The sequence below is a fragment of the Cyprinodon tularosa genome, unplaced genomic scaffold (genome assembly GCF_016077235.1).
Source record: "Cyprinodon tularosa strain WSP-4 unplaced genomic scaffold, ASM1607723v1 ctg579, whole genome shotgun sequence".
Classification (NCBI taxonomy): Eukaryota; Metazoa; Chordata; class Actinopteri; order Cyprinodontiformes; family Cyprinodontidae; genus Cyprinodon; species Cyprinodon tularosa.
The window spans coordinates 317536-332420 of record NW_024039317.1 but is presented as its reverse complement, the minus strand read 5'-3'; the positions used below and the strand labels follow the sequence as shown (position 1 = coordinate 332420).

Here is a 14885-nt window from a genome sequence, read left to right as displayed (position 1 = left end):
TTTTTTTTTCTCTCCTTTTGCTCTAGGACAGAAAAAAAAAGTTACATTTCACTTTTCTTCTAGGAAAGAAAAAAACTTAAAACTCTTCTTATCTAGACGTTTTTTTTCCTTTGCCTTTCAGGGCAGAAATAAAATGTAAACTTACATTCTTCTTATCCAGGCTTTTTTTGTTTTCCTCACTTGCCTTTCAGGGCCTCTGTAATCACCTGCAACACACTCACTCATTAAGAAAACTGCACATTCAGTTTAGTACCTCTTATTTTGATCTTTTTGGGTCTCACCTATACATCCCTACCTGCTGGTTCGGCCCACATGAGGGGCCAGCTTTTCTCCCACTCCAACCTTCTTCCAAGAGGCTGCTCTGGTCTTCCCAATCTACACTAGTTCCCCTCTCTGTCTGTTTTTGCAATTAGATCCTTAAAGTTTGCAATATGGCACGCTTCTTAGTTTGCCCTTGTAGACCCCAGCAGGGCCCAGAGATCCAGACAAGATAGCCTTTAGAACCTCAGCAGTACCCTCATCCCTCTACCTCATTAAATCGTAGATTCTGCAAAATGGAAAATATCTCAAGGTTCTGACCCAATGTCTCTATGGTTATTCTTAATGGGGAAGGGCTACAGGTGACCTCAGCCAGTCAGTGCCATCTCCTCATGTTTCATTGGGAACTCATGATTTGTTTTGCTTCAGAGTTTGCTGCTAATTTAAAATAAATCACATGATTAGGCAAAATTTCTGACTTGCTTAATTAGAGAGACATTAAGAAGTGGAAGACTGCATAATTAGCGTTATGCTTCATCTCGTGGGGAGCACATTACGATCAGAAGTGACTGGATAAAGCTTCGGTGTGTTGAATTTGCTTTGCTCTTTATTCTGCAGTGGCTCTGCAAGTTATTTGTGTAAACTAAGGCCTGCTCAAACAGAGGCTCTGTGGTTTATGAGGAAGTCTGCTGTGGCATTTGTTTTGTCAGTGATGAATCAAGAATCATTGGTGTTTAATAAAACATAGTGGTTTTAGGAAGGGCCAGCTGTCGCTTCTAATCAATACGATGCGGGACTGTCTACATGTTTAATTTACCATGTGATTTATCACTTTGAACTTTACTCAAGCTGACTTTATGTGATGAGACCTTATTTGGCTGCTTTTGTCGTGACAGAGCAGGTTGTCCACTGTGACATCACAGAGCTCCCAGGATGGTGTAATTTCAGCTCTCCTCTCAGTCGGACACGGTCCTCTGCGCTGGAAGAGGCACAAGTGGAACAGAGGAGTAGCTTCCTGATGTCCCACCAGGACAGGATGTGCAGCAGAAGCAGCATCAGATGAGGCCTCCTGCTGAGGGTCAAAGGTTACCTTCATCTGGAGCATTATCATCAGAATTTCTCAACCATGGTGTGCCAGTCAAGATCCTGCTGCTGGTTTGCAATGCGGCTGGAAGAGGCCAGCAGACTGTAAGGTAAATATTACCCCTTACCAGAGGTGGCAATAGTATTAATGTTTACAGTATTACTCAAGTAGAAGTTTATATCCTACTGTTTAAACACATTTTTGTAGAACTGTTTTGTAGATTATCAACTTAAACTTTTCACGCAAGTAAAAAATTTAAAAGTACCATTTCTAAAACTACTTAAAGTATAAAAGTAAAAGTAGTGCAGGAAAAAATGTGAAGGACAGATGCTTTACTACACTGGGGTATTTAAGCAACATTTTTCTGCAATTCTAGATGACAGTTTCCTTATAATGAATTTCTTTATTATTATAAAGAAATTAATTGTCTGGATGAAACAAATTATTTTGATCTTTTAAATGCCAAGAGGCCACCACGAAAATGAGCAAGTCTGTTTTTAAAATGTAAGGAGTAGAAAGTAGAGGTATGAAGTTGTCTAACAAATAATTACTCTAGTAAAGTATAAAAAGCCAAATTTAGGTAAGGTAACAAATATATTTGTACTCCACCGCCCCTTAAAAAGAAATAACTCAGCAATAGCTAAGGAGGCATACCAATGTTGGGGGATCAGTCTTAAATGTAGAGGTGCTTATTTTGCTTTACAAAGAATATACCCAGAGTCAAAAAAACTAAGGCCCATTCAAAAGTATGGGGTGGTTTAACTAATTATGACAAGTTTTTAAGTAAGACAGGGAATTCCATTAATGATCAAGAAGCTATAAAGCGACTACATTTAAAACCTACTCCTACAGTGGATAAGTTTGAAGCTTACAGGAAAGTTAACTTCCTTCTGCTCTCATTCTAAAACACAGCAGGCTGGAAGCTTAATGATGTAAAGCATGACCTTTTTGCAGCTTTTATCTCCCTACCCTCTCCGATATTTCTGATTTTATCAACAAATCTAAATCTTCCACCTGCCCACTTGATCCCATCCCGTCTGCCCTGGTTAAATCCTGCCTTCACGCTCTCCTCCCCTTCATAACTGCCATCATCCACTCCTCTCTTGGTTCTGGAATTGTTCCATCTCTTTTCAAAACTGCTATTATCACTCCTATTGTGAAGAAACCAGGACTAGATCCCAACAATTACAATAATCTCAGGCCAATTTCAAATTTACCTTTTATTTAAAAAATATTGGAAAAAACAGTCGCTTCTCAACTTCATTCTCACTTAACTCACAACAACCTTTATGAACAGTTCCAGTCTGGCTTCCGTCCCCGTCATAGCACTGAAACCGCCCTCTTAAAAATAATCAATGATCTTTTAATAGCAGCTGACTCTGGTCTAATTTCCATTCTCATAGCAGATGGGGTGTGGTATGGTGTCAGAGCTTCAGCAGCCACCACACACACACACTTGTTTAGGACACGGGCTGCGATTGTCACATTCCTCACGTTAAGCCGCTCCGGAGCCAGAGAGGAGATCAGCCACGTCTCATCAGGGCTAATCAGACAACGACTGCTGCTGTTAGAGCACCCGAGGCTTCATTAACACCTCAGCAGAGCTGATGGATAGCGTACAACAGGATGATTCTACTTAAAATCCTTCATTGATCATTTTAGATACTTATAGCATCATTTCAGGGATATATTAAACAATATTTATTTTAAAATGAACAAAAAACACTTTATTATCAGTTTATTCGCCAGAAATCCACAGACAATTTTCAGAAATGTATTTATAGACATATAATAATGCTGTATTTACACCTGCTTATGTTGTGGCGATCTCAGAAACAAAGTGACTAAAAACAATGAGGTGTTGTTTGTATGATAAAACATTATTGTTATAGCTAAAAATAAAAAGATAAAGTTGGCTCTTTATGCATCTCTCTCCCTTTCTGCACAGTTACAGCTTGAATGCTCACATGGTTTCATCATAATAAATCTCTGAATCACAGGGGAGGCCTGCCCTCAATTAGACGTCTATTACAATAGGCATGTCATCTCAGAGAGATGGTTTCGTCTCACCTCAGCTGCCATTTTTATTCCTCATCGTCCTTCTCTGTCCTTTCATAGAGATGGGAATGTTGAGACAGTGCTGCTTATGATATAAATGGTATTTAAGTTGTGAGAAACCACTGTGTATTTTTCTCTTTTTTTCACACGATGTTGTTCCATCAACATAACTTCAATAAAACATCAATAAAACTGTTTCTTGAAGGTTTGGACCTCCATTCTTGATGAGGGAGGATCGGTCTATTTCCTGGGACCAACTCCAACAAAGCATCCTCAGCAAACTCTATTACCTGATGATCAACGGCGCTCACGCTCAGGTAATCAGCTAGTATATATATGACTATGAATACCAAAACGCTTTGCTTTGCTTTTATTACATTGTTCTTCTTCTAAAAATGGCCAGTAGGCATCTATTTATGGGTTAAAATGTAATAAAACCGCTTTCACTCAAAGCAAAGTAGGCAAAAAATGAGGTAAGTAATCAGCATCTAAAGGACTGTCACCAGTATTCCCTTTATTGGCCTCTCAACGCAATAATAAAACAATGTGTGGCGGTAATGTAATTAGGAAATTGAAAAAAGGTAAAAGTTAAATAATCATCCATCCCTGAGACTCATGAAACTATATTGAGTGTCCATGTGTGAGTGTGGGTGTATAATGAGCACCGGCTGGAGCTGGGAGGCAGCTCGCATCTTCCATACCGGCAGGCGCACCTGTTCCTTAGCAGGTTGGCTCGAGAGACAGGAAAGCACGCCTGCACAGGAACACTGGGTTTGACTGGGGGGAAAAGAAGCACAAGCTGGAGACGGAGAACTGCTGGTGGACGTCTCACAGCTCTCAGCGGCACATCAAAACAGACTCGACTGAACTGTCCTAATGCACAGTAGACATGCAAACAGAGGACTTAAGAATATACAGGTGCTGGTCATAAAATTAGAATATCATGAAAAAGTAGATTGATTTCAGTAATTCCATTTAAAAAGTGAAACTTGTATATTATATTCATACATTACATACAAACTCATATATTTCAGATGTTTATTTTGTTTAATTTTGATGATTACAAATGACAACAAATGAAAATCTCAAATTCATCATATCAGAAAATTTGAATATTGTGAAAAGGTTCAAAATTGATGGCCCCTGGTGCCACACTCTAATCAGCTAATTAACTCAAACCACCTGCAAAAGCCTTTAAATGGTCTTTCAGTCTAGTTCAATAGGCTACACAATCATGGGGAAGACTGCTGACTTGACAGTTGTCCAAAAGACGACCATCGACACCTTGCACAAGGAGGGCAAGACACAAAAGGTCATCGCTAAAGAGGCTGGCTGTTCACAGAGCTCAGTGTCCAAGCACATTAATAGAGAGGCGAAGGGAAGGAAAAGATGTGGTCGAAAAAAGTGTACAAGCAAGAGAGATAACCGCACCCTGGAGAGGATTGTGAAACAAAACCCCTTCAAAAATGTGGGGGAGATTCACAAAGAGTGGACTGCAGCTGGAGTGAGTGCTTCAAGAACCACCACACACAGACGTATGAAAGACATGGGTTTCTGCTGTCGCATTCCTTGTGTCAAGCCACTCTTGAACCACAGACATCGTCAGAAGCGTCTTGCCTGGGCTAAAGAGAAACAGGACTGGACTGCTGGTGAGTGGTCCAAAGTCATGTTCTCTGATGAAAGTAAATTTTGCATTTCCTTTGGAAATCAAGGTCCCAGAGTCTGGAGGAAAAGAAGAGGGCACTTCATCCACGTTGCTTGAAGTCCAGTGTAAAGTTTCCACAGTCAGTGATGGTTTGGGGTGCCATGTCATCTGCTGGTGTTGGTCCATTGTGTTTTCTGAGGTCCAGGGTCAACGCAGCCACATACCAGGAAGTTTTAGAGCACTTCATGCTTCCTGCAGCTGACCAACTTTTTGGAGATGCAGATTTCATTTTCCAACAGGACTTGGCACCTGCACACAGTGCCAAAGCTACCAGTACCTGGTTGAAGGACCATGGTATCCCTGTTCTTAATTGGCCAGCAAACTCTCCTGACCTTAACCCCATAGAAAATCTATGGGGTATTGTGAAGAAGAAGATGCAATACACCAGACCCAACAATTCAGAAGAGCTAAAAGCCACTATTAGAGCAACCTGGGCTATCATAACACCTGAGCAGTGCCACAGACTGATCGACTCCATGCCACGCAGCATTGCTGCAGTAATACAGGCCAAAGGAGGCCCAACTAAATACTGAGTGCTGGACATGCTCATACTTTTCATGTTCATACTTTTCAGTTGGCCAACATTTCTATAAATCCTTTGTTTTTATTGGTCTTCAGTAATATTCAAATTTTCTGATATGATGAATTTGAGATTTTCATTTGTTGTCATTTGTAATCATCAAAATTAAACCAAATAAACATCTGAAATATATGAGTTTGTATGTAATGTATGAATATAATATACAAGTTTCACTTTTTAAATGGAATTACTGAAATCAATCTACTTTTTCATGATATTCTAATTTTATGACCAGCACCTGTATTGCATTTCTAACTATTCTAATTAATATCCACATTAATTTATTTGTTAGATTTAAAATTCTTTGAAATTCTTTTCATATTGCAAACACAAACCTGTATTGATTTAATGTTATATTTCAACAATACATTTTACTGACAGGCTTTAAAGTAAAGGGGGCTGAATACAAATGCATGTCACACTTTCTATTTTTCGATTAGCAAAATTTTTTTCCCACCTCACAAATATGAACTATAGTTTGATTATTTTATTATATCATATTAGTGAAATGCTGTCACGATGTCTTTAGTTGTGAAAAAGTTTCAGGTGTGTGAACTCTTTTGTTTTTCTGTGATATTTAATGAAAAACAAAAGAATAGAGCCTAGTCAGAAGTTCAACTGAATAAACTGATTACTTACCCTCATCTGTCTCCGACGCAAGCTAATCAGCTTTGAACCACGCCTCCATGAAGCCCAATCAGCATCCAGATCTTAAAAAGTCTCAAAATCCACAACTACACAGGAAAAAATCAAAATCTAGATAAGTCATTTTTTCTTAAAGCTACAGTGTGTAATTTTCAGCGACATCTAACGTCCAGATTGCAGACCGCAGCAACATGAACATCTCCCCCCCACCGCTTCTCCCCCCTAAGAGTATGGCAAGCGTTACGGGACAAAATGTCTTCCACGACGTCCGCATCACCTACCTTCTCAAGTGATGAGGTTTGTTTACATAGATAATTTTAATACTGCCATCTATTGTTCAGTACCGTCTCAGTTCATCTCTCTCAACTTGCCGTAGTTACTTTCGAGCGTAATGGGCGATCTCGCAATCTCTAGTTTGTTGGCTCTGCGCTGCCGTAGCGCAAAGATGTCTGCCTCCATGGCTGCGAGACCCGCTCCTATGTAATTATAAATAACGAATTCTAAGGCAACGCAAATATTAAGGTTAAGAGGCTGAGCTCGTAGATGATGATAAATAACATAGTTATGTATAATATTACATTTCTGACTGTATATCCCTGTAATTATTACACACTGTAGCTTTAAAATAAGTGCATTTTTTCTTGGATTGAGGAGGTAAAGAGACATTTTGCCAATGGAACAAGACAATTTACACTTAAAATAAGACAATTGCATTGTCTTATTTCAAGTGTATATTATCTAATTCCTATTTTAAGAGTAAAATACTCATTCCATTGGCAAACTATCTTATTTACCTACTCAAATTAAGGGTAAATACACTTTATTTAATAAATTTTTACTTATTTCTAGATCGTTTTTTGCAGTGTAAGTCTGCTATCCAAAGCACAGGCATGTCTGACTTCCATTCAGATGACACCAATTCACCCATCTCCATCCCCTTCACCATCATCATAGCTAAAGCCATCAGAGTGTCATTCTTCCAGGACTCTTACTGCGTTCCCTGTCTCATTTCATCCAGTCCAGCAGAAGCCTGCCATGTTGAGCCTGGTTCTGCCAGAGGTTTCTTCCTGATAAGAGGTTTTTCCTCTCCACTGTTGCTTCATGCAAGCATTAAGCAACAGTGGCTGCTAACCAACAATGGGCAGAAGTTGACCCCTTAAGACACACCCCTCCTTATTTGCATAATGAGGCAGAAATGCATACAGAAATGTAAATATGTCAAGCAGAAATAAATAGCTTTGAAGAAATAAACAGGGTAAAAAAAAATACAAAGGAAGAATAAAACAGACAAAAATATTATAATATTGCTCATAAATAAATGCTTAAAAAAATAAGTAATAAATAAGTTGAAGAATATAACTGACAATAAATAAGTACGGTAATTATTACAAAGGCAAATAAACCAAAAGCTAATTAAAAGAGATATATATATTTATGTCTCACTGTATAATTTAATTTCTACCTACATTTATTTGTTTATTGTATTTTTGGGGGGCCAATTAATTGTATGCTTATTTATTTTTAGAGCATTTATTTATTTTATGTATTTATTTTTAATTATTGCAGGATTGGTCCTCCATAAAGAACATCCTCCACAATACTTTTAATAAAGCATAGCGTCTCTCTCTGTCCTGTTCCTGGACATATCATGGTTATCACCTGGCTCCAAACAGCCTCTCTCAGTTCTCATCTTTAACTCTGAGTCTGACAGCAGCCATGAATGGAGCAGCCTGTTGCTGCTGTGTATCTGCAAACTATAAACTGTTAAAGATCAACAAAGAAATAATACTCCCTTGTATTGTAAAATTAATTAATCAGAATTGAACTAACTCAACCTCATCTGAGGAAAAGAAGCAGAAGTGGTAGTGCTCAACATCTAAGCAAACAAAGATACTTTTAACCCAAAGTGCAGTAAGATATGTATTGTTCTCTGCAACTATTAAACCATCATGGTTTCCAAACAAAGGAATTGGATTGTTTTACTTCTCCAGAAAACATTGAAGCTGGGTTTGAATCACTGTGTTACTGGTTTCACAATAGGAAGCAGTGGCTCCCTAATGGAAACCCATTCCATAATTTTCAAGGACCTTCTGTCTCTGATTCTGCACATTGTGGATGACCACCAAACTAATACTGTTATCTTACATGGCCTTCCACTTCATGGTGGATTTGCTAACATTCCTTATTACTGCTGAAATTGTAATAAGGTATTTTCAGACTATTCATCAAATAGCGTCCTATAACCTGCTAGAATTCCCCGAGCTCCTAAAACCAGCCCATTCTTTCCTACATGTTTCTGAAGGGAGACTGCTTGATTAGGTTCTGGATTTTATTCACCTACGGCCTTGCAGGGGAGGGATGGGAACAGATACACTTATTTTGATAATATAATTTGTCTTGCTTACATATTTATTGATGTGGTCAAACAGCAAGAGACTGTAATTTTCCTCCGCTGTGATAGACAGAAGTGCATTTTAATGAACTTAAATTGAGCGCACTGTCAATCTCTTCAGCATCATTAGGAAACAGAGGGCTGTTTTGTTTCCCCTGCTGCTGTCAGGAGTGTAAAACCAATGAGAAAATGAGTTAAATGCTAACAGAAAAGTGTAGTTGGCTTAGAGGCAGTCATTTTGTTCTTATATTTAAATCATTGATTTACCTTCCTAGAGATGCATGGTCCTTTGGATTCCATTTTGTTCCTTATACTGAAGACAGTCATGTGTTTTACTGTGAATACCTGCAGCCACAGAATTATACTTATGCATCCCTCTCTGCATGGATCAGGATGATACTTTGATGCAGAGTGCACACCATGTAGAGGATAATATGTGCAAGAACACTCCTGGCTCAATCTCGACGTGCTTTTCAAGACATGCAGAAGAAAAGGAAACACAGATGTATTCCCATACACGTTCAAGTCTTCAGTCTCACTTGTGTCCCATGCTGCCAGCCGTTTAATTAAAACCAAGCTCATATTGTATAATCAGTTTGCTGGCGCCTACCTTTGTAAACAGGAGAGAAATGCTCAGAGCCCTTTTTTTTTCCTTATACCCTTTCATCTCCACTGGATCAGTGGTTTGCTTACATCACCAAATTATGCTTACACCAAATTATACTTACAAGTGGATTTCAGAGCTCATGACTAAGTTTAGTTTTAGCAAAGGTGCAGTTCCAAAGCAGAAATGTGACTTTTGACTGAAAATGTTGTATTTAGAAACAACTGAAAGCTTAGAGACAGATGACTAGAGTTGCTGCTAAAAATAGAAATACTTTTGTCTTTTTATTGAGATAAGGATGAATATATCATATTTAATGTCTTTTTTATATCTACTCTCCATCTGTTATACTATCTCCAAAATAGTTTTTATATAAATCTTAGGCAGCTAGGGATCTGTACCGACGTCCACATGAACTGAACTTCTTTTCTACATGTTGCTTTTGCACACAAAAAAAAACTGTTATACCCCACGCCATAAAAGCAAATAAAGTAGAGTACTGGCACACAGTGAACAGAAATAAAGTTGGTCAGTAAACTTCTCCTCTAAGTAGACAGTGTCTAAATGCCCTCTAAGAGACTGTACAGCTCAATGTTGTATCTTTGAACACAGGTGTTCAGCTAATCTAAAAGTAATATAATTAGGCACATGAGTTTGTTGAGGTCTCAGTAGTTTATGCACATATTCAGAGAGAGGAAGGCCTGATTTAGTATGGAGTGAGTTCCGAAAAAAAAAAAGACGACTGCGCCTTGTACAACAAACCAAAGTAAAAGGAGACTTTCTTTTAGCTTCCATAAGCTTGTACCATTCTGGGATCTGTTTCACGAAGCAGGTATACTGAAAACTTAAAGTTTTCCTAACCTGAAAACAGGGAATATCTGACTTTTCCATCATAGCCGTGCTTTGGATGTTATCATCCCAATAACTGGTTGTTATTAGCGGCTATCAGGTCCATAGAATGGCTTTAGATTGTGCCAGTAGGCTTATTAGGTTGTTATCATCGGGTGAATACTAATCCTAACCCTAAAGTAATTCCTTTTCCCCCGCAGAATAATTGAATATATTTATGTGTAATCCGAAATTAATTATAAAATTTTTTCATGTCCTGTAAATATAACTAAATAAAAATAAAAATCATCATACTAAACAAACCAAAAACAAGTAATCTCATGCCTGAATTGTAGAATCCTCCTCCTAGAAATATTTAGTTCCCTGTGCCGATTATTCTTTGATAAGATCCTCGTCAAATGGATATATAAGGTTTGTTTTTAAAACTTAATGTGTGTAACGGACCTAGCGAATATATATATATCTATATATAGAGATCTATATATTTATATATAGATCTCTCTCTCTCTCTCTCTATATATATATATATATATATATATATATATAGATATAGATATATATATATATATATATATATATATATATATATATATATATATATATATATATATATATTCCACTCTGAATTTCAGTAAGTGCTTTTATTTTGAAGAACTCAAAATCTTTCTTTTTCTTTTTTTAAGCTAGTTCTAATCTATTTATGTGCAACAGTTTCAGGGAGAAAAAACAGATAAAAGATTATATTTACACCCCCCTTTCTATCCAGCTCAGGACCATTGTGTCCCATATTCATTGAGGAGACAGACCTGTGTCAGTCTTCTCCCTGGAAGGACAGCAGGCTGGGTTTGCTGCGTGATGAGGCTGCTGAGACCGACCAGCTTTTAGTTTTTTGCAGTTGGGAGGTAATCACAGCAGCAGTTGCAGTTGTTGTCACCAAAATCTCAGAAAACACACAACATGTAAGGATTTCTGTGCTTAAAATTTGTTTGATCTTATAAAGAAATAAGTCACTATAGTTGTCAAAATGTTAAGTTGAATGGAGGTTTGTAGAGGACCCATGCACAGGCAAAGGCAGAGATGGTTTCTTGTAGATTTAAAGATGAGGGTGATGACAACAGAAGCATAAATCCAGAAATGACAAACACGGGAACTTCAGGAGGGAATGAAGAGAATCCACCAATGATTAACTGCAGAGGCGGAGTTCATATGCCAAACAGAACAATGAATGGATTAATCAATTGATTGGGAGCAGGTGTGGACAGAAGCAGCTAGAAGGGAGCTAAGGGAAAGGAGATGGGAACTAGGATGGAACAGAGAGTAACCAGGGAAAGCAAAAGGGCTTAAATAAAACTAGGAAAGAATTTAAATTAAGCTAAATGGGAATTAAACTTATGACTAGAAAATACAGAATGACTAAGGAGAAACTAGAGGATAGGAGAAAGAACTGGAGTTTAGTTAAGATAGCTATGATACTATGGGAAACATAGCTAAAAGATAACTGTAAACAATAAATGGCACAATAATACTAGCGAAAAGATTAAAGAATGCTGAGTAGGAGATTGCTGAAAAACCATCAAAAGAAGTACAAAAGGAGAACTCAGAAGTAATTCAAAAGTGATATAAATCTTAACATTAAGCATAGAATAGAATAAATCAAAGCCTGACTGAAAACCCCAAATAACAACTTGAAGAGAACCAAAAACCCAGAGCAGCAAATTATGACACCAAAAAGTCAGTAAATATAGCAGCAAAGTTTGGCTAAGGTAGAAATTATCAGCACATACTGGCTCATTTTACACTTGATTCAATGGGATTTATACAGTTTATACCTCAAGCTAAGGGAAAGAGCCTGGGTACAACTCAGATTTTAAGACCAAAGGGTAAACCTAAATATTAAGAAGGTCATCAAAAATCAAGTATCATAGCTGAGGAAGACAGCAAGAACAAATTGAAACTGCTTAGTGTGCTATCACAAATTAGAGGGCGCTTAATTCAAAGTTTGTTGAGCCAAAACCAGTTTGTTCTCAGGATTAAAGATTTTGTTGTTGTTATCGTTATACCCCAACTAAAGGGCAGGTTATACTCCCCGCAACAGTGTGTCATAGTGATCTTGTCGCAGATATTTTTGATTTATGCCCAATTTTGCATGGTCTGCGCTATGTTATTCCACGCCACAATGCAAGAGGGACAATTACCAACTAGCTGTGGGTCTAGATACGGCCGAGGCGGTGAGGAAGTGGGGGCAAGTTTGTGCAACAACAGAGGGACATGAAGGCGAAAAAGAGCGGGGATCCAGGTGGAAAAAGGGTCCCAGCGTTCTCGCATACCTCGTTATTCTAGCTGGTCCAACTTCACGAGTCGTTTTCCACAATGCAAACTAACCTGGTAAGGTACCAAACAGGAAATATGCATAGTGTAGAACGGATCTAGATTTGACCAATCAGACCTACAATTTTGGAGAGTTTCACCAGAGTGTCTGCAGAAGGGGGTAGGGGCATATTTGCATTCACTGCGACACACGCAAATGACCTGGTTTCTGAGTATAAATCAACCTCAAGTGTCTTGGCAAGGCTGCATATTTGGTCTACTTCCTTGAAAATGGCATTACAGCAGATCAGGAGTGAACTGAACCAGAATGAAGCACTATGCTCAGGGCTGCGTCCACTATTTCCTGAGGCAGCAGTGTTTTACACTTGAGAAAAACAAGATGCTCTTTGCTTGTGTTCTTTCAGCTGAGACCATGAGGTAGAATCTCCGTTTCAGCGTATTGAAGGGACTCGTTAAAGAAGAGAATCTTCATGGATTCTAGCATCATTCTTTCTCATTAGGGAATCTCTACAAAATTTACACTGGTACTTTCGTCATAAAAATGTAAACACACAGCTGATATAATAGATATGCTCCCCAATCTTGGAGGATGTTTTTATTTTTCTTCTAACTTACATATTCAAGCTTCTACTACTCCTACTACTCTTTTATTTATTCATGGAGCACTTAAAACCAAGCACAAAGTGCTGCACATGTAAAATGAAGAAACAATGCAAACAAAGGGCATGGATAGAACATTAAGAACAGTAAAACAATAAAATCAGTAAAACAATAAAAACTAAACAAAACTAAACAGTTTTAAGATATACCCTCAATCAAAATCTTAAAAATGCTTTTTTTTTTCTTTTTAAAGTAAATGGTGAAGGGGGAATCTAAACTGGATAGGGAGGTTATTCCATAAAGTGGGAGGAGAAAAACTAAAAGCTTTGTCCTCTTCTTAGCCTCCATCTAAATCTCTGCACCTCCACTAACAGCTTCATTCAGTTTCATCATTTTAGACAGTTTTCTAAAACATATAAGCCTACTTCAGAGAGTACACCTAAATAAATGATTAGTCTGATTCTATTAACCCATCCTCTGTATTGGTTGAGATTTTCAGAGCAAAATCACTGCTTGGAGCAAGTGCTCCAGGACAGCCTTTGTCAGGTTCAAGCATTCTTCACTGAAACCTAAAAATCAATTAATCCATTTTCAAAGTCAACACCAAGGATTTTCTCACGCTCCCTCACTCCTCTCACTGGAGTCCTGAGAGAATTGCACCGATTGGACACTATCCAGACATTTACTGCATAATATATTCATTATTCCTGTTTATTTATTAGCACACTTGGTAATGCCTTTTATGGTGCTTATATAAATGTTTTTGCATGTCCTTATAGAGAATTATGATAATAAGTTACCAAACTTGGATCACGTAAGTTTTTTTAATGTATTTGTTTGTTTTGTGATTGATTATTTTTTGTTTCACGTTTGTTTTAACTGTAATTTATTTTAGACCAGTTTATGTTCTGACTTGTTGTCCCTCATCTGGTTTTATTATTTGGCTATTTTAGTTTGTCTAAGCAGAAATGTTTTTGTAAAGATGTAACACAGATGATCAAAATGGATTAAAAAAAACATGTTGAATTAGGCCAACAGCATCAATGGCAATTTCATGTTAAAATTGTAAAGATTGAATAATGCATGTACTTAATAGCTATAACAAAAATATCTTATTTGTAATGCACTTTATATTTAACACAGACCTTAAAGTGCTACTGTACAGCTCAGATCACCAAAGCAAGGTAAAAAGACAAAAAAAAGTTTAAAACATGTATAAATCATTAAAAATAATAACTTCTGCTAAAAAGAAATGTTTTAGTCCTTGTGTAAAAGTGTTAATAAGCTGTGGTTCTCTCAGACGCTTAAGGAGGCCATGATTACCCATGATGCTCAGCTTAGTTCTTGATAGTTAGATGCAGTTTGAGTCTTTGAATAGGGGTATCATGTTTTAGTGAGAGGAGTCAGCAGTTCTTTTCAGTATGGGAGATCATTTCCATAGATCCACTGGTGAGTGAGATTTAAAACCTATCAGAAATGGTAAGTCAGGAAAGTGAGTGAAGAAAGGGTGTGATGTGGCTGTACTTTCAAGCTCTTATCAGGATCTTTGCAGCACTGTTCTGAACATAATATTGTTTCTGCAGACCTTTTTTTTTTATGAATCCCAATAAGATGTCACAGTAATCCAGCCTGAAGGAGACAAAGGGGGACAAAGGCATGGTTTAATAATGTTTCTGAGGACAGGAGATCTTGCAGAAGTTTTTGATATTGGCTTTAAAGGTGAGTTGTGGACCAATGTTAGACCAAGTTCAGTGACAAAAAGGAGGAATGTCCTGATCAGGG

At 37.7% G+C, this 14885-nt stretch overlaps 1 protein-coding gene across 1 annotated transcript in view; it reads left to right on the top strand.

The window, feature by feature from the left end:
- LOC119797288 (ubiquitin carboxyl-terminal hydrolase 43-like) overlaps positions 1–14885 on the top strand; it is a 155211-nt gene that overhangs the window by 101680 nt on the left and 38646 nt on the right. Inside the window, exons 9-10 of the mRNA XM_038306305.1 lie at positions 1323–1451; positions 3606–3717. Of these exons, the coding sequence (XP_038162233.1) occupies positions 1323–1451; positions 3606–3717 (241 nt within the window). The remainder of the gene's footprint in view (positions 1–1322; positions 1452–3605; positions 3718–14885) is intronic.